Source organism: Pieris napi, chromosome 13 (genome assembly GCF_905475465.1).
Source record: "Pieris napi chromosome 13, ilPieNapi1.2, whole genome shotgun sequence".
Lineage (NCBI taxonomy): Eukaryota > Metazoa > Arthropoda > Insecta > Lepidoptera > Pieridae > Pieris > Pieris napi.
In genome coordinates this window covers 2,084,820-2,108,066 of record NC_062246.1, presented here as the reverse complement: position 1 = coordinate 2,108,066, position 23,247 = coordinate 2,084,820, and the positions used below count along the sequence as shown (strand labels likewise).

At 34.4% G+C, this 23,247-nt stretch overlaps 1 protein-coding gene across 1 annotated transcript in view; it reads right to left on the bottom strand.

Annotated features, from left to right (window-relative positions):
• Positions 1-482: 482 nt before the first annotated feature.
• Positions 483-23,247, bottom strand: part of LOC125055239 (R3H domain-containing protein 2-like) — a 48,598-nt gene continuing 25,833 nt past the window's right edge. The window contains exons 7-32 of the mRNA XM_047657611.1: positions 22,895-22,949; positions 22,701-22,756; positions 21,915-22,044; positions 21,259-21,389; positions 20,626-20,725; positions 19,609-19,735; positions 17,601-17,696; positions 16,556-16,673; positions 15,549-15,647; positions 15,220-15,320; positions 14,566-14,652; positions 13,813-13,873; positions 12,681-12,763; positions 12,161-12,562; positions 9,792-9,900; positions 8,662-8,735; positions 7,902-7,998; positions 7,566-7,635; positions 6,802-6,898; positions 6,280-6,426; positions 5,324-5,512; positions 3,999-4,111; positions 2,930-3,012; positions 2,080-2,282; positions 1,088-1,136; positions 483-723 (exon numbers count right to left, since the gene is read on the bottom strand). Coding sequence (XP_047513567.1) covers positions 674-723; positions 1,088-1,136; positions 2,080-2,282; positions 2,930-3,012; positions 3,999-4,111; positions 5,324-5,512; positions 6,280-6,426; positions 6,802-6,898; positions 7,566-7,635; positions 7,902-7,998; positions 8,662-8,735; positions 9,792-9,900; positions 12,161-12,562; positions 12,681-12,763; positions 13,813-13,873; positions 14,566-14,652; positions 15,220-15,320; positions 15,549-15,647; positions 16,556-16,673; positions 17,601-17,696; positions 19,609-19,735; positions 20,626-20,725; positions 21,259-21,389; positions 21,915-22,044; positions 22,701-22,756; positions 22,895-22,949 — 2,927 coding nt within the window. The 3' untranslated portion in view covers positions 483-673. The remainder of the gene's footprint in view (positions 724-1,087; positions 1,137-2,079; positions 2,283-2,929; positions 3,013-3,998; positions 4,112-5,323; positions 5,513-6,279; positions 6,427-6,801; positions 6,899-7,565; positions 7,636-7,901; positions 7,999-8,661; positions 8,736-9,791; positions 9,901-12,160; positions 12,563-12,680; positions 12,764-13,812; positions 13,874-14,565; positions 14,653-15,219; positions 15,321-15,548; positions 15,648-16,555; positions 16,674-17,600; positions 17,697-19,608; positions 19,736-20,625; positions 20,726-21,258; positions 21,390-21,914; positions 22,045-22,700; positions 22,757-22,894; positions 22,950-23,247) is intronic.

Genomic DNA, 23,247 nt, shown 5'->3' with positions numbered 1-23,247 from the left:
CGCTCTGTTTTCATTGAGAAATAAGTTTCTTAAATGCTATTGCGATTTAACAAATGGGATTCTATTTAGTGCTTAGTGTTACTTCCATACGTTAGATTTTGACATGTGGGAGTATAAACTATATCTTAACCATAGGCAAAGATATGCTGTAGTCCTCGCGATGTTGCCGTTACCATAGTAACGTCAATTACATAGTAAGTCCAATGAAAAGCCAACGTTCGAACGCACAACATAAGGGTTGAACGTCTACTGGCTCCATAACAATCGCGTTTAAATTTTTTATTAGATTTAAAAATTTCGACCAAAAACTCGCACGACCAATTGTCGCACGCGTGTCTTCTAAGGAAAAAGCTGTCTAGAAACATCGACTATTGCAAGTTCTATAGAAACAAACAGTGGACAGGGATATGTTTGAACATTTATTAAGTTAAGACGCGTTTTGCGAACACAAATTTTCAAAATGAAAAATATACTAAGAAAGAACATGGCAAGATTCAAATTTTATATATTTAAATATAAAAAAAATCTAAAATTTCGGAGAACTTAAATCGTCTAGTGAAACATAGTACCGTATAGTTTACTACCAGACTAATAAAAATGGTAACCATGGTGACACAAATATTAAAAAAAAATATTCTCAAAACGCGCCTCAACCTATTGGATAAAACTTAAACTAACGCCGCGTATATCTATCCGGGTGAGGTCGTCTTGGAGGGTTCAAAACTGAAAAAAAAAATTACTAAAGAATGTTTTGTCTCGCTCATATATACCAAGAGTGATATAGACAAACCATTAAACGTTTCTTAGTATGGGCAATGTTTTACTCATAGTTAAAGATATACTAAACAAATGAAGGTTTTAATTAAATATACAGAGTGTCCAAAAAAGAGTGCCAAGCGGTGGTCCGGAGATAGAGTACTATCAGAGTTAGAATAAAATTGGGACATCCCGTATATGTCATTTTTATAAAATATAACATTCATACTTTATCAACTGCAAATTGTCTGGATATTTTTGAAAAATTTAAATATGTAAGATAAATTTAGTTTTACAAATTCCCAAACCAATATTTATATGAATAAATTACCTGGATGGACCGGCCCTGGGGATCGTCTGCACCAAGCCCCAGGAGACATCTAAAGAGATTTTTTAAATATTAGTAGAAATTATATAATAAGGTAAGGTTTTAAAGGCACAAATCTATAGGCAAATCAGCGTTGTTCACGTTATTCACACCACTATATTTTAATGCCTGTTTGACGTATAGGTATTCTAATAAATATATTAGTATGTAAAAAACTAATTTATTGATTCCTAAACCTTAATAGAATAACTTTTAATAATTGATTGATAATGATAATAATAATTGTTGATTATTTCCGTTTCTTTCTTTAGAAGTCTATTGTCAAAATGACAACTGAGTCGCATTATACGCTTCTACATTTATTTATTTATTTTATAAAAGTGGATTGCCCTGCCTCGGTAGAGATATTAGTAAAAATGTAAAACGTCATGATGACAAGTTTCGCTTGATTGTGATTGGTCCAATGGCCTACATTGGAAAGTCACTTTTAAAAAATAATGTGTGCGTGATGCGTCTCGGGAAGCCCGAGAGAAGTGAAACTAAGCTAAGTTAAACTATTTAATTCTGTAATACTCCGAGGATCATATTCTGCTTAATTCATCATATTTTTTATAATATTTCAAAAACGGTGATAGTTTGAGGTTATATGCTCACTGTCAACAGTAATGTCTAACGCACACTAAGCACTGAGGAGAGAGAGGGAAAAGCATCTGTCCGAAATACAGCTAACGCTGCGGGTTAGAGCGAGAGAGGAGGAGCCTGCCTACCGATGTCGTATGCGTGATAGAAAGGGAAGCTAAACAGACTAGCGCCGTAACGCGTTACGTAACGAAACGGTTTACCCTCATAAGAAGTTATCGCTTAAATTAATGAAGCATAGCGCATGTGAAGAATTACGTCATTTTTCACTTTAACAATTTTCGTTAAAAAAAAGGGTAGTGAATCTGTGCAATCTTACATATGAATAAAATTAAGCTTTGGAGTAAACATCATACCTGTCGCAATAAATAAGGCGGCCTATATTGCATGGGAAAGGGATTATCCCGAAATATCCCCCTATTCCTATCCCTATCCGATCTCTCGGGCCGGATAACCGGTCTCTGGCCTTCAGTCCGATCTTTCTCGTCCCTCTCTGGTCGGCCTCTGTAGCGGAAATCTTGTCTTTGGTCCTGTCTATTGTCATATTTTCTGTCGTTGTCTGAAATGTATTTATTTAATTGTATCCCTTCGCTTATATACCTTAACCAAGATGTCGTTTTTTTTTTAAAGTAACAGCGAGCAGATTGGCAGGATGTTAAGTGATAACGCCGCCTTTAGACACACACATTGCCAGAAGACTCGCAATTCCGTTGCCGGCCTTTATAATTGGTAAGCTCTTTTCTTGGTTCGGAAATACATCGGTCGACAGTTGGTTGGTGCGTGGCAAAAACTGCCTTAAAAACGCTCAGTTGTGAAACCACGGACGTCAAGGTGATAAGGGTGGAATTTCGGATTCTGCCTCGACGTCCGATGATAAACCCACAGCTGCAGATTGCCGACTTTTAAAAAATACTCAATTAAGGTATAATGTTGCTAAGCTATGTAGCACACTGCATCAAAAAAAAGCTACGCCGTGGCAATCAACTATTTAATCCGTAATGCTTTCAAGAATGTGATTATGAGCTTGACATACTGTCAATATTATATATTGCGCGGTTTTGTATTTCTTCACAAATGAAGAATTTATTATTACTATCAAATAAATTTACACAGATTTCATAACACATGCATAAAGTAACTGTCAGTTTGAAGAAAAACATTATATGCAAAAAGATTACAACATTTTAATAAGCTCAAATAACTTACAATTATTTTTCGCTTGTATATTGCGTATTGAATTGACAATCGCCCGAGCGGCCGAACTCAACTGCGTGTCATCGGTTGGTCTCCTGCAAATATAGTGTTGATAAATAATGCCGAGGCATATATACGTTACAGGATGTCCCAAAAGGAAGTACATATTTAATTGATCGATTTAAAAAAAAGTAAGTCGTGTATCAAAAAAGTGTTTATTCATTATAAAAGTACACGTTTTGGGAATTTATTTCTTAAAAATAATACCGTCCAAATGTAGACCCTCGCGTTCGTGATACTCATTTAATCGAACAATAAAATTACTTATATGCCATTTCGTGACGGATATTTTCTTTCAATTGCGCCAAAGAAGTCGGCTTATTGGCGTAGACTTTAGATGTATGATAACCTCATTAGAAAAATTCCATAGGGGTTAAATCAGGACTGCGCGGAGGCCAATTTATGTCACCTCTCCTGGAGATCAATTTTCCTGAGAAAATTTCACGAACTAGTGGCAGAGACGTATTGGACGTGTGTTACGTTGCTCCGTCTTGCTGGAACCCTGTTCTTTGGTTATAGCCAGGAAGGTTTTGAATTTAGTCGTCTAACATTTTCACATAAGGGAGCGTTCAAGTATTACGTAACATTTTTTTTCCTTTTGTAAAACGTTACGATGCGGGTCGGGGATTGAATTACGCGTTATTGTTAATATTATTTTCGACTTTTCAGTACTTACAACGCATAATGGTAACTTTTAGGTATAAAGAGTCACTGGGTGGACACGAAACGTTTTACTATTGGGTACAGAAAAACGTTACGGCGCGTAATTGGTTTAGCTGGTTCCACATAGTGTTGGTGCGCGGCAAAAACTGTCTTAAGAAACGCTCTGTTGTGGAACGACGGACGTCGAGGTGATACGGATGGTATTCTGCCTTGAGGTCCCATAATATAAATAAAATAAAGTAAATTTTTTGCCTAAGGCCAAGACGGAATTAATATCAGCGTTTTGCAAAGTTACTGTTTTGTTTGAATAATTGCCAGTTTATGGTGTGTTAACTTAAGAACAAATTTTTCAACTTACCCATTAACTCTCCCGTTAAAGTTAGCGGGATAACTCCCCAGTATCCCCGATCCGTTGTTAGCCCTCCAGTCTGTTCTCCTCTCACTCTTATCTTTTGTATTCATTTGCGCCATCTGTAAATATTAAATAAGCCTAAACTTTAAGCCCCCTTAAACGCAACGTTGAAATTTTAGATAACTTTTAAAAATGAGTTATTCAATAAATAAATAGGGTTTCAGTAAATGTCAAAATCAAAATCGTGTCTATTGACAGATGTGACAGGTCGTACTTGGATTCGTGTATGCGGTGATGTTGGTTATTTCGACTATGTGTTTGCGTGTTTCCCACGAGAATGTAAGTGCGTGCTCCTATTTCACCATGCCTCCTGATGATAGCAAGTCTTTGTTTTTTTTTAATTTATGTTATTATGTATTATAATTACTTGATATGGCATGTGAAAAAATGGCGTTCTTCTCTTCCGTTCTACGCCCTTGATTTGAGAACTGGCAGTAAATGTAAAATTATAAGCATTAATATGTATTTCTTTAGTGACGAGTCATAAGTGTACCTGAATGATTTTTGACTTTTACTTTTATAATGAGAAGAAGATCTTATGGGAGTCTTACCGCTAACTCTCGTCTCAGTTTCTAACAGTAAAAAATTTCGTAACAACTTTTCTCTGGGATGTATTTTAAGGTGGGAACTGACCAAAGTTACGAGGTGTAATGTAACACGTTACACAGCGAGCATTCGTGCAGTCAGTACGTCATGTTACAGAGAAACCAGCGAGCAACGAGCCGCTCGTTGCTCGCTTTGAGTGCTCCACCCGGCTGTCGGTTTTTTGGCGAATCCTTTGACTGTTACGCGGCTCAGTAATTACGCGTCGCACGTCGCGAGTGATCATGATTATGATTTTTATTGAATTGTGTCTTTTTTAAGTACTTTTGGTCCAATTAAATTCAACAGTTCTTCAAAATCGAGACATGCGTACAAAGTTTTTATACTGTCCAGTAATCATTTGGTTTTTTAATATTGCAATCAATAACAAACCACCTTCAGTTTGATGTCCAGTAACATTTTGTCTTCTTCTTCTTAATTTGGATGAAACAATAATTAAATATAATGAAAGATATCAACACGTCCTCGCTGTCGGCCATCTCGTGAACACTGGCGGCGAAAGCGGAGCACAGAGTTTTGACAAGCATGTTACGCCAATTTTAAAACACAGCGTAACATGCTCGATGCGAATGCTACATTACACCTCGTAACTTTGGTCAGTTCCCACCTTTATACATACGAATAATTAAACTACTTAGTAAGTTCTTGCTAATCGCACTCAAGCTTACCTGTTCTTTAATCTGCTGTATCTTAGCAGCTATCTCCGTCGAGTCCGTCTCTTCTTTCTTCTCTAGCGGGGTTTGAGGCGTATTGCGAGAAGAGTTGGGTAGGGAGTTGCGTTTCCTCTGCGTCATGTTGTTCCTACATTCTGGTACTATTGGGTATACCGGCTGAAAGGGATATGGTTGTGGTAGAACCTGAAAAAAATAAATTTGTAATGCGGGAAGACAAGTCAATATTTTACGACACCAACAGTTTATATAATAATCGATAAATATAAATAAATGTGACCGCTATGGTGTGCCAATGGGGGAATGTCTATGTTAATGCGCATAAGCAAGCTATGGTTTTTAGCAGCAGGCATAAACAAATTAATTTAAGAAAAAGTTCAGATTTAATTTGAACATTGATCAACTGCTGACACGGTTGTTCTAAATTTTAACAGCTGAAAGTGTACGATACACCAACCGCTCACAAGAATAATATTATGTATGTGTGAATAAGTGTGAGTAGTATTTAGAATGTTTTATAAAAATAAATCAGATTTGAATATTGCTCTGTCTTATTCATTTCTCGCTTCTTCTCAAAGTGGCGAAGACTACTTCAAGCCTTTAATTCCTATGGTGAGTCTGCCCGATGGCTTTGAGATAATCCCACCACCTTAAACCTTTGATCCTACTCGTAGGGCTCCATCTGTTACTTTCTGTCTCTGGCAAGCTGTACATTAATCCGGCTCGAAGGACCATTTTTGATCAGTTAAAATAAAAATGATTCCCTCAATAATTCTTATCGAAATAAATTAAATCTTGATCGTAAGGGGAGATTTTTGATCGCTGACAGTAGGAATCTCTAGCAGATGTTTACTTTAGTTAAAACTAAATTTATCTGTTTCATACATTTTAATATAGAACTTAATCAATACACTATAATTAAAAAAGATTTAAATTCGATATCAAGCTATCACCTGTGGATATACAACGTTGTACGGCTGATAGCCAATGTTGGGGCACACCATGGGATAGACATCGTGTAGCATCAATTTTGGCGCAGCCGGACTGGCTATTGGCACGGGCTGTTGGATGCCCTGCCACTGGATTTGCTCTTGATACGTCTAAAATAATTAATTACGTTCATATTTAATACGCAAAAAATTATTTCCTTAAAAAAATTCTTTTAAACCTATATTTTTCTTCAATATATCGTATATACTACTATCGTTATATGTACAATTCTAAAACGGCTGGACCGATCTGAATGAATTTTTTTGCATGCGTTTAGGTGGCGCCCTGGATGATTGAAATTCACAAATCAGCCCGACAGATGGCGCTGCAGTCGATACTTTCATACTTATATCCTAATCGCTTGAAATATCATACAGGACAACGTCTGTCGGGTCTCCTTTTGCTTGTATATATGTATATATAGTATTGCTATTACAAAAGCTTGCATTTTTACAATTGATGTAGGGATGAATACTATTACTCACCGGATAGTGTTGTATGGGAGGCTGTAGAATAACGTTTGGAACAGGATAAGAAGGCACCATAGTTGGTACTTCCACTGGACTGTAGCCCATACTATATCTGTAGAAATAAAATAGACAACTTACAGAATTGTTAATACATGTTCTGTGGATCTATGGTATTAATAAAAAAAAGGTTTTTGATTTTGTACCACCTATTTATATAAAAAATGTGTGCGTGCTAGGTGTACACACGTAACTGAAACTTCTTTACGACCTTATTTTTCGAAAAATGATCTACTATATGCAATTTAACGAAATTGGTTAAATAAAGTTTAACAAAAGGCTCTTATTATCATAGACATGAATACAAATACAATTATTTCATTTTACCTTATTACTACTAAAATTATTACAGAATTTCATTAATTGTAATAGAATTATTAGTATTACTATCATTGTTATCGTTATTATATATTTATGTTATTAATGGCTTCGAATCTCTTCGGATCAACCGTGGTAGGGACAAGAAAAAGATGGCGCGTAACCGAAAAATGTGCGGTAAATTTTTTTCCAACGCCGATAAAGAAGTCTAACTTAAAAAAGCAACATGGCGCGTAACCGAAAAACGTGACGATTTGCTACAAAATTTCTCCCATAGGTCGATAAAGAAGTTTTACTTCAAAAAGTTATAATGGCTTTAACTCAATAGAGAAAGTCACCCTTTCAATGAACTTCCTAACTTATTTACTTTTTCATAGAGGGGGTCAAAGTAAAAAAAAACGTACCCTCGTTGCAGCACGGGATCTTGACATCCGCCATATGCATTGAACTCAGTTGGATATGGATAGCTCGGATCTGAGAATGTAGAAAAAAATCTCATAGAATATCGTACATATTTACGACCATTTATTGAGCTAATGGACGTCTCTATTATGTGCGCACTAAACACTAGTTCGTACAGGGAAGGAAAACATCGTGAGGAAACTGGCTTGCCTTTAGACTCAACAACCGATGGGTACTCCACAATAAGTAGCTCACTTGATTATATGTGATGACAAATAAATAGAAAGGATATAAAAAAAATCTTTCAGAAAATCAGTCTTTCTATATATAACATTTACCTATACGAAACGTGTTATCAGTGTGTGGTGACTGCGGTAAGTGTTTCTGATCTTCTGCTCCCAGCATCTGCTGGTACAGTGGCTGCATTTGTTGATCCTGGAAAATTATATTACTAATTTGTATTTTTCTTATTAATTGTACTTATTTGATGAAAATAAAGTGTTTTAAAAATTCAGTATGATCCGTATGGAGGATATTCCTGGAATTGAATATTTGAGTATGATATGTGATCATATTATAAATACAGTGTAAACTCTATATAACGAATTTCAAGGGACCGACAACTTTTATTCGTTATCGAGAGGATTCGTTATAGGGAGGGAAAAATTAATGTATGGGTATTCGGTTTAACCAAATAAATTTAACTCTTATAACAGTTTAATTTTCCGTTATAACGAATAACGTTATAAAGAGTTTACACTGTATATAGTTTAGGCTTCCAAATTTGTTTTGTATGTTTTTCAACAGATTTATCGGAAACAAAGTTAAATCCAGATGATTTTTATCAGGTATTTTTCAACTTAGGTAAAGTTCCATCAAACTAGGTTCACTTGTTTTTAATATAGGCAAATAAATTTTGTCAGGCATTTGAAGTCAGTATATTGTTTAAATTTTTCTATTATATGTATTTTAAATACTTTTGAAACAGTAATAAGACTGAAAAAATACCTTTTCACAAGTTCAAACTAATGTCTTTAAATTTATATGATAAATGCGATTTGTTTATGATAAATATTTGACAAATTGATTAAAACTTACCAATCTACACGGAGTAACGAAAGGATAATGTTGAGGTAGCGTTGGATACATCATGTTTGTTATTGAGACTGGTCCTAGAAGAAAAAAAGTACATAATTGTAACAACCATCTTTTCATAATACAATAGGCAATTTAACAGTATGGCTTTAAACAACTTTTTCAATATATCAATCACGTGACACAAAACGGTCACAGATTAGTGGAATCGACAATGACGCAGCATGTTTGTGAATAATATTTCTTCGCCAGTTAGATCCAAGTAGTAGCACACAAGACCTAGTGTCCTTGAGTTTTCTTTCGAGACTGAATTTGATTAAAATAGATTTGTATTTGTGTAACACTCAATATTTTTGACGATTGCATAGCCTGTTGCGACGCCATCTTAGGAAGCGTTCAAGTATTATGTAACGAATTAAGGGGGGGGGGGGGGTGATTTCCTCTCGTAAAACGTTACGATACGGGGTTGGGATTGAATTACGCGTTATTGTTAATATTAAGTCACTGGGTGGTTACGAAACGTTTTACTATTGGGTACAGAAAAATGTTACCGGCGCGTTACATTGGGGGGAGGGTCCAATAATATCCAAAAAATTGTGTGACGTAATACTTGAACACTCCCTTACTTAAAAAAACATATTCGAGTTCGAGTTCTTGAAATTATGAATATTTAATTTGAATTTATAAAGCCAATGCTTAGCTGAATAAAAAATAGCAATTTGTGAAGGTTCTCTAATATTCTGAAATGGTTTTAAAAATCATGTCAAATAGCCTATTGTTGAAGCAGCATAGTTTCAGAATTTGGGTCGGGTTGAAACGATTTAGAAAGGCTATATAATATTAAGCTTAAAAGGCCTGCAACACACTTTCGAGCCTTTTGACAATGTGTGTTCTTAAGAAGTCGCCAGGAAAAGAACAACATTGCGATTACAAAGAGTGTTTATTGCCAGTTCTTCTCTTTCGCCCTTGATTTGAGAACTGGCAGTAAATGTAAAATTAGAAGCATTTAATGTATATTTATTTTTTGTCGTTCATAAGTGTACATTGTGTTACCTATATGAATAAATAACTTTTGACTATTGTTGAATAAACACAAGAAATGGCTAAAAAATACTAAATGCACAGATACGTACTGATATTAGGATCCTGTATTGGTATGGGCGTCATTTTATTCTGTTGAATAATTTGAGTTTCTGACACATCTTGGTGATAATTCACTATAGCCTGTGGTGGTGGTGTTATCTGTAAAAAAAATGCAGAACATCACTATCGTCGCTTAGTGGTTATGCGCATGCTTAAGTTGTGACCGTCAGATTAGCTGACCAAATTTGATATCGCAATCAAACTACACGCTATATTACTCTACCTATTTGATATAATTTTTTTAATTATAAAATTTGCAATATTGGACTGGACCAAAGTTGTAGAGAATTTAATTTGCAACAAAAAATGTTAACAATTTTTTTTTAATCAAATAAATAGTTTAAGAGATATATCGTAAATATCATTTCAACCCCTATTTCCAAGATGGCGGCCGTGGGACAAGGGTGGCGACCCCACAAACTTGTTTTTAGCTTTACACTGACCCCCCCTAGACATCAAAAAAATAAAATTGCGTCCTCTAAAAAACGCAACCCCAAATGTAACTTTTCAATGGGCTATTAAGCAAGTTCGGCACGTATTACTAATCACAACATTGCATTGTAGGCGATTTTAGACACCTCATGGCTATATTACTAATAATAAAAATTATAGGCTTCTGAGACTCAGGTAGAAAATTGGTAGTAAATATGTATAAAAACGCTATTACTCAAAGATTCTTAGAACCCAATTAAATTATAGTGGTCAGTCAACCTGACGGTCACCTAAGTTGCTTCAGCAGATAAAAGTGAAACAGATGTAGAGCATATACCCAATGACTCATTTTGGGGTTAAACTCTCAAAAACTCATAAAATAACAGGTACAGTGGTATACAATATCTAGTTATTATTTCCCAGACAATTCGGTGATCCTGGATTGTAGTCTTGGCGAAACAATAATTGTATCGCAATATTTTTAATACAAATTACCAGCAAATAGATATATTTATTATTTATTTATTAACACTTCGTTGCATATACATTAATATAGTACAATTGACATAATTAAATAAAAAGGAGAGCAACTGGCGGCCTTATCGCTTTCGAGCGATCTCTTCCAGGCAACCACTGTGAGAAAAAAAAAAAAAGTATTAAATTACATAAGAAAGGCAAGAAGTGCAAAAATACATGTATTATATTTAGTTTTTTAGAAAAAGTAACTTATCAGGAACAAAAAACAAACTAAACTAATAAAGAATACATGAAAAAAAGAAAATAATAATAATAGAAAATGCACATGAATCATTTTTAATTTCCTAAATTAAAATCAGTCTCACGACAGTTGGTAGGTACCTATTATTAAAGTTAGGGATACGATGTGGACAGGTAATGTTTGTAAAGAAGAGATTTAAAGGAAGATAGAGAAGGAGCTAAGCGAATAGGGACTGGAAGTGCGTTCCATAGCTTAACTGCAGAGACCTTAAAGGATTCGCCAAGAAAGGAGGAGTTATGACACGGGATTTCAAGGATATAGTTTTCGGAAGAGCGTAAGCTATAGTTATGGGATCCCAAAAATTTGAAATCATTTTTGAGATAGGAAGGAGTTTTAGGGTTGAACAGAATGGAATATAGGAGATGGAGAACATGAGCATCGCGTCGCTGACGAATGGGTAACCAGCCTAGCCGTTTACGGAACGCAGAGATATGGTCGTACTTTCTTAGACCGAATATAAATCGGATACAGAAATTTTGGAGACGATCCAGTTTATTTAGCAATTCCTCGTTTAGATCGGAAGAGCAAGAATCGGTATTTCATATAACTAAAAAATAATATTAAAAACCCCGGTATCCTTTATTAGACATAATGGCTTTGGTTTTCCTCTTTTATATTAAATATATTATAATGATCAATGCATGATACAATTTATTATATAATTTTTTTTTATAAGTACTAGGCCGGGAGATAGTGACACAAAATAGTGGTTCATTTGTACCAGTATGGCGGTTCTTCTGGGGTCTTATTACGCAATGAAAAAAAGAAAAATGATGGTCAGAGCGCTGGTACAAGCGGCCCAATCGCGTGGGCGTCGAACTCGTCGGATTAATTACGAAAGTCAAACGATTTGTTCCACAAAAATTCTAGTATTTTACAATAGTCTATAAAAAAATAAGAGGCGGCAGTGTCCCCTGAAGAACCGCCATACTGGTACAAATGACCCACTATTTTGTGTCACTATCTGCCGGCCTATACGTAATAATTGTTAACTGTGTGTTAAGTGTATGATTGAATGTGTATTCCGTTTTTGGCTTTTGTGTATAATTTAATTGTTTAGATATTGTATAAGTAGCTGTAGGAATACTGATTAAAGCAAATAAATAAGTGTATTTACATATTTTTTATTTATTATCATCTCATAATTACCTCTTCCATTCTAAATCCTTGCCCATAGCTACTATATTCCTGACTTGGATACTGAACTTCCTGTACTTTTCTATGATTCTCAAACGTTCTATTTTCAAACACTGGCCGTTGATTGGGCGACTCGTAAGGCTTCTGATTGGCTGGCGAATTCGATTCAAACTTTTGAGATTCAAATGATTTTTGGGTTTCGAACTGTTTCTGGTGATCAACAGATTTTTGGTGTTCGAAATTTGAATTTTCGAACCGGTTTTCTGTTCTCTGTGGTTCGACTTCGTATACAGGTTTTGCCTCCTTTTGAATTTCTGGTTGTATTGGTTCAGGCGATGGAGGTACTTCTTTTGGTTCAATTCCTTTTACTGGACTGTTTGGTATTGAATTGTTTTTAGATCCCGGCGGAGTAGTCTGTCAAGAAATGTGAAATGAATATCCTACTGTCTTTATATGAGAATAGTCAAAGCGAAATCTTAACTTTGAGATTCATAATTAAAAAAAACAATTTAAATTATTATAAAAAGTATACCTTCTCACTGCTACATTTCTGATCTCCATTTTGTCTACACTCACAACAGCATTTTCTGCACTCGCTCGTAGGACATTCACATTCTGAAAATAAAAAAAAATATTCGCCCTTACAAATAAATTAAACTCAGACTTCAACTGCAATATAAGTTGTCTTTTGTCTCTATCCGACAAATTGTATTTACATGATGATGGATAGAGACTTCAGTTAAAAAGGCGGAATTGCACTTATTTTTATTAGGTTAAATAGGTAAAATTTGTCGACGGTATTTGTTTTTTTTATCTATTCTTGTACTAGCCAAGCCACTTTGCTCACTCAGACTTTCTTAGTGTCATAAGCGTGGCGACTTCCTAAATCGTCGGAGTTACGCCCCGAGAGTAAAGCCAGACGTAGGCACTCTATTCAACAGTTACGCTTATATTTTTTATAGAGTAAAAATACTCTGTTATTTAAAGCACCCCGATGACCTAGGAACTGTACAATTTTTCTAGAATATACGATAATAATGCGGGTTCGAAGGTAAATCATATGTAACCTAACATTAGATAAGTTACATATACATATATAAAATAAAAAATAGTTAATAATTTAAAACAATAAAATATGTTTATTATGGAACATAAGATACAGGTATCACTTATTATACGTCATTAAATTTGAATTTGTAGGCATCCCTACTCATCGGCAAAGAAGACAGAGGGTGTAGGCCGAGAGAAAAAGCCGGCGTAAAAAACTCTCGGTACTCTTTTAAAACAGCAAATTATCAAACAACACTTATTTTAAGACAAATATCGCAAGTTATTTAGAAGTAGCCTGTCTAGCACTAGTCCCAGTGCCTTTTATCAACTAGATAATCGTTAACTTTATAGTAAGCCTTTTTACACAGCTTTTCTTTAATACATTTCTTAAATTTATTAAAAAGATAAAAGAGCGTCTGGGGTTTTAAAAATACTAGCCCTAATTTTATGTTGGTTATAAACACTTGTTTAAACGATTAAAGACAGTTGACACAGCTTCGAACAAAGTGTTTCTTTTATTTCATCATCCCTTCAACAACCGCGACTGATCTTAATTCACTTAAATATTTTCTTTATTATTACCGATTAACATACTAAAGCATTTCTAAACTTACCAGTAACCATAAACGAATGTTGCTTTTCCAACTTTCCCCTTCGCTTTTCATTTGCGTCATTCTGAAAGAGTCAATAATATAAATCCTTTTTGATTATAATTTTTATATCTACTATAGTTAAATAACGCGTGTTAATTGACTATAGAATTACTCTGAACGTGATCCGTAATCCTGAGTTCAATTCCCGGCGAAATAATTATTAAGTTGGGAGTCGACGTTTATTAGTGAAGCCAGAATTTTTAAAATATTTTTACATTTTTTATAAGCTTTGTATCTGTGTTGTCTTTATATAGCATAATAAAATTGTCAAACAAATCTTGAATGTACGTTTTTTTTACTTCGAGAATATTTGTTTGATTATTAAAAAAAAAAAGAGTGCATGTACTTATGTACGCGCGTAAGAAGTTATACTTCTTTGGCATTATTAAAATACATAGTTTTTGATTGCATGCAAATAATTAATTACAATTAAGACAAAGGAGTCATTAAGTTCATTTTACATTTGAAAAATGAAATAAATAAATATTTATTATTATTCATACTTAATGAAACCATACCATAAATTCTATCAATATTAGAATGTTGTTTTTAAATTATGTCCAAAGCCGTAGCAACTTCCGTGGGCAACTTCATACTGATAATTTTGTGTCACGGTGCGCGCGCATCGTAAAATTTCACTCCCATCAATTTTTCTTATGAATTTATGACATGACTATGTAATAATGTTTCCAGTATAATTAATTTGTTTCATACCTTATCATTATCTTGGTAAATAACGGGTGGGTTAGCCGGATCGAAGTGATAAATGGAGCCGTCCGGGTTTGTTAGAGGACGTCCGGTCTGCAATTATATTTATGCATATTAATATCGCAAAAGTATAGTTGCTATGGCAACAGACTTACTCGACGCTTTGTAACATGATACCCGCGTTTATAAGATATCAACAGGTATGAACAGATTTGAGAATGGTATAGGTAAATTTTTTTGTAAATTTATATAAAGTTTCTTTAACAGGTGCAGTGTCAATCTAGTGCCATCAACACAAAAATCATGGCGTGGAAATCGGCATGCCTTGGTATATGCTATAATGTCGACGGCGTGTGTCAGACACCTACTTATCACGAAACAGATTAAAAAAAAGAGTGCGTTTACTTATGTACGCGCGTAAGAAGTTATACTTCTTTGACATTATTGATTTAAATATTCAATTTAAATCACTTCTGATTATAATTCAGACGCACATATAAAATTCGCACTACTGTAATGAAAACACGTGTTTTAAATGTAGAAACTCAAAGCATGTGGATAAATATTATAAATATTAATACACAGTGAACAGAGGCGGCGTGCGTGCCAACATGCGCCACTAACTTCATTGTGTTAATTATATATAATTAAAAGAAATACCTGTGGATGTATAACAATAGCTCCCGGCGGTACAGAAGACAGATTAGTCACCGCCCACACGAGGGTAGCGGCTTCGGTGCCTGGCTCGGGACTTGCTCCGCCTGAAAATATTAACAATTCTTATTACTCTTATAGTCTTTCTTATTGACTTCTATAGTTTTTATGTTGTCCTGAAATGCGTTGGCTGGTTTTATTGTATAAAATAAAGATTGTTCTCAGGGATGAGACTCGCACGCTGTAGGCACTAGGCCAACACTATATAAACTTACGCCTAAATTATTGAATTTTGCTCAATAAACAGAATTACATGAAAAAAAATGATGAAATACCTGTCGGCGAAGGAGTGACGGAGTCAGTGCTACGCAAACTCAACGTTTTGTATCCAGAACTGGATGGTGATAAACGCCAGCTGCTTGAAGCCAAATCGCCTAAAAATTGAGCAAAAAGAGCGAGAAAGTAATATGGAGAGTGAAAGAGAAAGAAACAGATACAGAGTATATTAAGGTTTTGAAACTTCTTTAGGCGCATGAGGGTAACATTTAGGTTTAAAGACATTTATTTATTCTCATAACAGACAATAGTCACTTACATGAGAACTTATATACTAAAGTTACAATTTATCACGTCGTGGGTCATTGAAGAGCTTCAAGGATCAATTATCGAAGTATAACTTGGGTGGACTTTCATTTACGCAGGTAACTGCGACCACTCAGGAGATGGTCTTTTAGTCTAAATTTAAATATTGCCAGGCTGTCTGCACTTTTTATATTTTGTGGAAGTCTATTATACCGCAGCACTCCCCCAACGCTCAATGTTTTTCTACCGTTATTAGTTCTAAACTTCGGTACAATAAGATTGTGAGGGCGTCGTGAAGTGCGCTTCTGAATTTGGCTTATTTTAGTGAAAGTAATGTTAGTGTAGTGTATATGGTCATTTAGAATTTTGTAGATTAATGAGCTGGTATTGTATTGAAATAATTGTTTTATATTCATGAGTTTTGTTTCACTGTAATTTTTTTCTGAAGAAGTTAAGTATGGGTAATGAAAAACATTTTTATGAAACGTCACGGAGATGTGCAGCGTTTTTGTCGAAGAAAAGGGATAGAGCAATTGAGACCGATTCGATTTGGGCGGCTTTATTACTCAATAATTAATTTACAAAGAAGTTTCACTTCTGCATGTTCACTTTGTACGCACGCACTTTTTTATATTCAAAATGTACCAATTAAGTGAAATGGTATGATTTTGAATGGAAAGAATTGTTTATGGAAATATAATTACTCGCGCTCTAATTTAATGCGTAATGTAATTGAATGAATGTTAGTTATTTAAATTACCTTGTCTGCTAAGCAATCGTGGCTGTTGTGGTTCAGCCGTGTATCCTCCGAAACTATGGCTTTTGGACACAGCACCTCGGGAATTTGTCTCTTGGCCCTGGGACTCAAGAGATTGGACCTATAGAAATAATAAAGTCCTTAGAACACAAAAACCTTTAAACTAGTCCAAAATTTTTAGACTTACAACCCACTATAGTCGATTCATTTTAAAATTAATCGGGCAATAAATGTAACTGACAGTAGGAATGTGCACGCAATGCAACCCAATATCGATACGGAGTCGTTGCGTCATCGTGACGTTCATTAGTCTAAGGGGGCGTCCATAAATTACGTGAGGTGTTTTTTTAAATTTTCTGTGACTCCCTCCCCCCCTGGTGAGATGTCGTGAGATTTTAATCAACCCCCTCCCCCATCCCCCAATCTCACGTGAGATTTTTCAAAATGTGGGTTTCATACGCATTGTTATGGTAAAATGAAAAAAAAAAATTGCTTCGTGCTTTTATTTACGACTAAAACAAAATAAGTGAAATGTTGAGCGTTTAGGTATGGAGTTAGCGGGAAGTTGCAGAGATGGCCTTTAGGGTCAACCGTTTTCCTAATTTTTTTTTTTCAATCAGAAAAAAAATTGCGTGATATTTGCCGAGACCCCCCCTCTCTCCAACGTAAGATAAAATGAGATTTGACTCGACCCCCTCCCCCCCTTATACACCTTACGTAATTTATGGACGCCCCCTAAGTTAAACAAATTTATGACACTCATTACATTACTAACGCTTTGTTATGCAATACGCACAATGGAGAATTTAGGAGGTTCAATAGAACCGATTAAATTATTGTTTAATCGGAAATATCCAATTAAACAATAATTAGGTGCAATAAAGATCTGAACGGGTTCATAGCATGCGATTTCTAATACATAACAATTAAAGACAGAATTGGGTTATTTTGAAGCTGCTGCTTTTGTTAGACCACCTTTTGAAATCCCCTTTTCTCTGTTCTATCATTATAAAGTGATATATAATTAAACTATGTTACAAGAATTTACCTTAACAAGTTTATTCTTTCCGCCCTCAGGTGTTAGAAGCTTGACAGGTCCAGAGGGGAGCCACGGCCATTGGCTTTCGTCTTGTGTACAGTTGTCCTATAAGCAATGAGAGCTATAGACAAATATGCAGAAGTAATCGATGTAAATTACTTTAAAAAGGATAGAAAAGCTTCTAATAGATGTTTATTGGAAATTCCATCCCACACTTCATCCTTCTTAGGCAATGCATTTACGATCTCCGCCATTAAGTTATGGAATACGCTGCCCGACTCCGTACGATTGGCTACCTCTCTGTCATCTTTTAAAACTCTTCTGTATAATCATTTCTTAACCTTATCCTATCCTCATCAATCGTGACTTGTATAATTCTTATGTTTCCTTTTATATCACTATTCGCTGTTCATGTATTTGTAAGATTAGTTTTTAAGTTTTTAGTTTGTTATTTATTGATATATTTATTTTTTTGTATTACTTTAGATTAAGGATTCTGCACTTTTCGCACGCATCAAGTGTCTTTTTTTTAGTTTTTCTCTTAACTAGGGTTGCCTGGAAGAGATCGCTTATTAGCGATAAGGCCGCCCGTTGCATCCCTTATATTTTTTATGTATTGTTTCTTTTATTTGCAACGAAGTGTAAATAAATAAAATAAAAAATATAAAAGTACAAAGGAAGGTAGGTCTAAGTAGGAATAAATAACTCAACATATTATTATGACATTATGAAAATTAATATGACATTTGCATGCCTAATGGCTGTTTGTGCGGATTTTTACCCGAGGAACTTGTACGCACAATTACTTAATTAGACTTTTTCTCTATGTAAATGTAGGATCTTTTCTGTAAAAAAAAAACATTTTTTAATGTTAAATTTTAATTTATAACTTTAATATCAATCTTTATTTGGTAAAAACTAATATAATAAAAGTTTGAAATAAATTCACAAGTCCAACGTGGGAGAAAATGAGATAGGAAGCATTATACAGTGTATAAACTTTAAATTAAGAAAATTTTTAATTAAGGTAGTAAGAAGTTTTCACTTCAAAAAGTTTCTATAATTAATGATATTAAGTAAATAAAATTGATAAATTTCACTACTTGAACTACGAATTGAACTACTTACTTGACTTACTTATTTAATTTTTTGCACATCTGTTTTTTTTTATTTCAGAAAATGATCGAATACACACTAATTTAAAGTTTATACACTGTATAATGCCTCCTATCTCATTCTCTCTCACGCCAAATCCTATTAATTTATGTGTCTGTCTCTTTTTACTGTCGCTTTTTCTGTTGCATCCGGTTTGAAATCACAACGATTCTAAAGAAGTTTCACTTCAAAAGGTATAACAAGTTGGTCCTTGTGATTTTTATAACTTTAACGAATATTTAAATGATCCTTATCCTTGGTATTGATTTGCTCCAGTTCAAACAAATTCTATGACTCAAAACTTGGCGATTAAAAAGAGTGGCGGAGAGTTGCCAGTTTTTCTTGCCTGCTCTACACCCTTGACTTGTGAACCGGTAGGAAATGTTAATTTAGAATCAATTTAGCATCTTCTCTGTTGACGTTCATAAGTATAAAAAAAAACATGGAGATTAAAAAGAGTGGCGGAGAGTTTATTGCCAGTTCTTCTCTTCCGTTCTACGGACCTTGATTTGAGAACTGGCACTAAATGTAAAATTAGAAGCATTAATATGTATTTCTTTACTGACAAGTCATAAGTGTACAATGTACCTATATGATTAAATGATTTTTGATTTTTTTTTAAACTTGGTTATCTACCTATATGATTAAAGTTTTTTTGAGTTTGAGTTTGTCATCATAATCATAAAAACCAAGTGATCTAATCTCAGTGTTTAAGATATGATGAAAAGAGACGAGCTCTTTAATTAAAGGCGTGTGGCTTCGTTTTATTGTGAAAAAGAGAACATGGAAGGTAGGTATGTAAGGAAGTGCTTAGATGAAATTTCTTATGGGTCTAAAATATTATCTTTTATCCCTCTCTCACCGTACTAAATATCCTCCGTCTCGCTCTCTCGTAATCCCTTTCGCGTTGCTCGAGTGACTTACTCCTCGGCGCGTCCGCACCGCCGCCGCTCGATTCCGAAACGTTCCCCGCGCGTTTTAGTATCGATCTGCAAAAAGTAGTAAAATTTGAATTAATTACTGTTAATTGTCATAGACAATAATCGAGTAAATTTTTACAATTTCATACTACATAGATCCAAAGAGTACGACATTTTCCTACTTAAATATTCATACTCTCGACCAGTGTTTCCCAACCTATTTTGTGCCCCACCATCCTAAAATTCTTATGACCCTCCCCCCCAAATTTGAATTGCTAAGAAATTAAATTTATAAATTAATTTAAGAAACTTAAATAATAGGTTTTTAGGAGGAAATTACTTGGACATTGTTAACAAAACACATTAACTGTATTTTAAAACATATAATGAAAAACTGAAATTGCAAATAATTATTTTAAAAAAAGCCCCTTTAACAATCAAATTGCACCCCTGTGGGGCGTGGATCCCACGTTGGGAAACACTGCTGGACCAATAATTAACTATATATATAAAAATGAAACCCGTTTTCCGTTGTCATGACATAACATGAAAACGGCTTGACCAATTTGTCTGATTCTTTTTTTATAATATTCCTTGAAGTACGAAGATGGTTCTTACGGAGAAAAATTTAAAAAAATTGAGTGAAAAAGTCTAAAAACAACACTTTTCTATATTCCCATACAAAATATTCGTAATAATATTTAAAGGCAATTTGAACTTTAATACCATATCATAAAGTTCAAGTGTTAGTAGAGGGGTTCCGGGAAGGTAAATTTTTATTTTTTGACACAATGTATTTGTTGTATTATCAACTTTCTTTTTTTTATCTTACTAGCTAGACCGGTGTCCCGAATAGCAGAATAAGTATTTAAAAAAAATAAAGAATCGACTGTTAGGCGGTACGATGTTTGCCAGGTCAGCTAGTTAACAATAAAATTTTTGAAAAAATATATACGTACTTAGCGAGTGTATCATCGTGTCTCCTTGGAGGAGATTTGGGGAACACTCGCGTGCACCACTGTTTGAAGCTGGTGCAAGGGATCCTACCACCACTCGTGCCTGTAATATTAATTTAGCTTCAAGATACATATTTGCCATTAATATACATAATTGATAAAAAGTAAAAAGTATGGCACTCGGGGACTGCCGTGGTAAAGATATTACATAGCATTTTTTTATCAACTCATGCAATTATAATTATTCTTTGGTATTAATTCAATCTACCACTCTACCAGACTCAGCGCTTACGCTACGTCACCGATCTCATCAGAGATGTGAATACGCAGTATGCGTTCTGTCCCGCTCTAACGCGTATTGGCCGTACCCATATTACGTCATCGTGTGTTAGGTTATTTTCGTTACGAAATTTCTCGATTTGGTCGCTCAAAGCCCGCGATAAAATCTATGCAATAGCTTAAAAATGATCGGGTTTGTCTTTTAAAAAATCTGTACTTTTGTCTTGACACCAGTTATAGAGAATAATTTGACAGCTCCTAAAATTATTTGACTCTTTACTTAGTAGGCCATAAATATTAACTTTGCTTGATATATTAAGAACTATTTTGGACCCACCTAACATGATCTCTACTCACCGCTCTTAGATACGACCACACAGGTCTTGTTAGCGTGGTCGATATGATGCGCCAGTTGAAACAACGCAGCCACCCGATGAACCAACATACGGCCGTATGACGTCATCACCGGAAACCGCACTATGCAACGACTGATAAGGGAGAATAAACATATATGAATACTTAAGTTGAAAGGGATCGCTAGGGTCCATAGAGTCAAGTGTAGTGCATAAGTCACCGTAAAATTGTAAACACCGTAAGATTGTAATCTATCTCGCGAGATTGTGAACCTCAACGTACTGCTTACAATTTAACATTATTCGGTAGATTGTAATCTATCGAAGTGAAACCGTCAATTTACAATCTAACGGTGTTTAGAATTTTACGGTGACACATACATCATGCATGAACTTATTTATTTAAATAATTGTATTGTTTCTTGATCTATATACAACATTTGCTATATTTTTTACAAAATAAGAATAGTTTTTTCCTGGTTTTCTATATGTTTTATCTTAATTTTTTTTTGAAGTAGTTTAGAAAAAAAAGTCATTTATTTTTAAGATAATTCTCCCACCTTATCCTTCATGTACCAATTACACAGACCATCATAAATAAATTTTTTTTTGGTTTACTTCGACTAAGGTAAACTTTTTTTTAGAATTTCCTTTCCTCACCCAACATCGCTGACAAGTGCGTGCAACTCCTTTTCAACCTTCAACAATGTGATCCTGTCCTTTGGATTCTTGTTGAGCGTGTCTCTCAGGAAATTCACCAAATCCTGGTCCGTCAGATCCGTTTTGTCGTCTAAAATAGAATTTCAATGTAATCCAAAATTATACGAAAGTTTAAGTTTACGTATCACGATGGAAATAGAAATCTAACCACGCCTTTTAAAAAATGTATACATCAATCAATTAACTTTTACTGAACTTTTTAAAATGGACTGTCCTGAGTTGTTAAGTACGGTGTGTTTCTGAGTGTATAAAAAAACATAAATTAATAAAAAAACATAAATTACGTGACGTAATACTTGAACGCTCTCAAAGCCAAAAAGTTATGTAAAACATTTTTGCAACCCCGTCACTATAAAACATATTTAAAAGGCACGGAAGGAATAAAAGGAATAGAGAAATCATATCTAAGTACTGACGTATCGCAGTGGCATCAGTTTGAATTCCTTAAAACGATCACTATTTGAAGAGTATTCGCCTACGCGTTGAGAATGAAAGTAGTGAAGCAAAAGAGGTATGTCAAGACTATACAAGTGGAGATCCCTGCCATTGCGTTCGAGGAAAAGGCGTGAAGATATACATAAATATATAAATATAAACGCAAATTAATTATATTACATAATTCGTCAATTCGAATGTGATAAATTCGCATTTATATGAAAAAATGTGTAAATGGACTACTGGCGAAAGACCAAAGACAAGTCTAATGCTGATAAAATAACATTTTACCTGCATCATTTCCGCTTAGCGATAGGTTTTTCGGTTTATCTTTACGTTCTGGACACCTGTAAAAGTTAAAAATTAACTATTATTATGTAAAGTATTTAACACTTTGTTATAATTGTATAAATAAGAACGAGCTACTGAAACGGTATTACCGGGGCGATCCCAAATTACTTATTTTATTTCCCAATGAAACTCACCTGCAGTAAAATGTCTGATCATCAACATCCACACTACTAGACTTTCCATTTGCACCTGGAAAAATTCACTCATTACAAATTTATAATTATAACAAAGACTTGTTATGGCACCTTATCGAATAATGATTACAAACACCTAAATAAAATTAGTTATATTTTTAAAATAATGAAACAAATACATTTATTTATTAACACTTCGTTGCTGAAATATAATACAATTGACACAATTAAATGAAAAGGAGGGCAACTGGCGGCCTTATCGTTTTCGAGCGATCTTTTCCAGGCAACCACTATAACAGATTAATAATAATTATCCTATAATATTCTAATTTCATATGAGGAAATTGATAAAA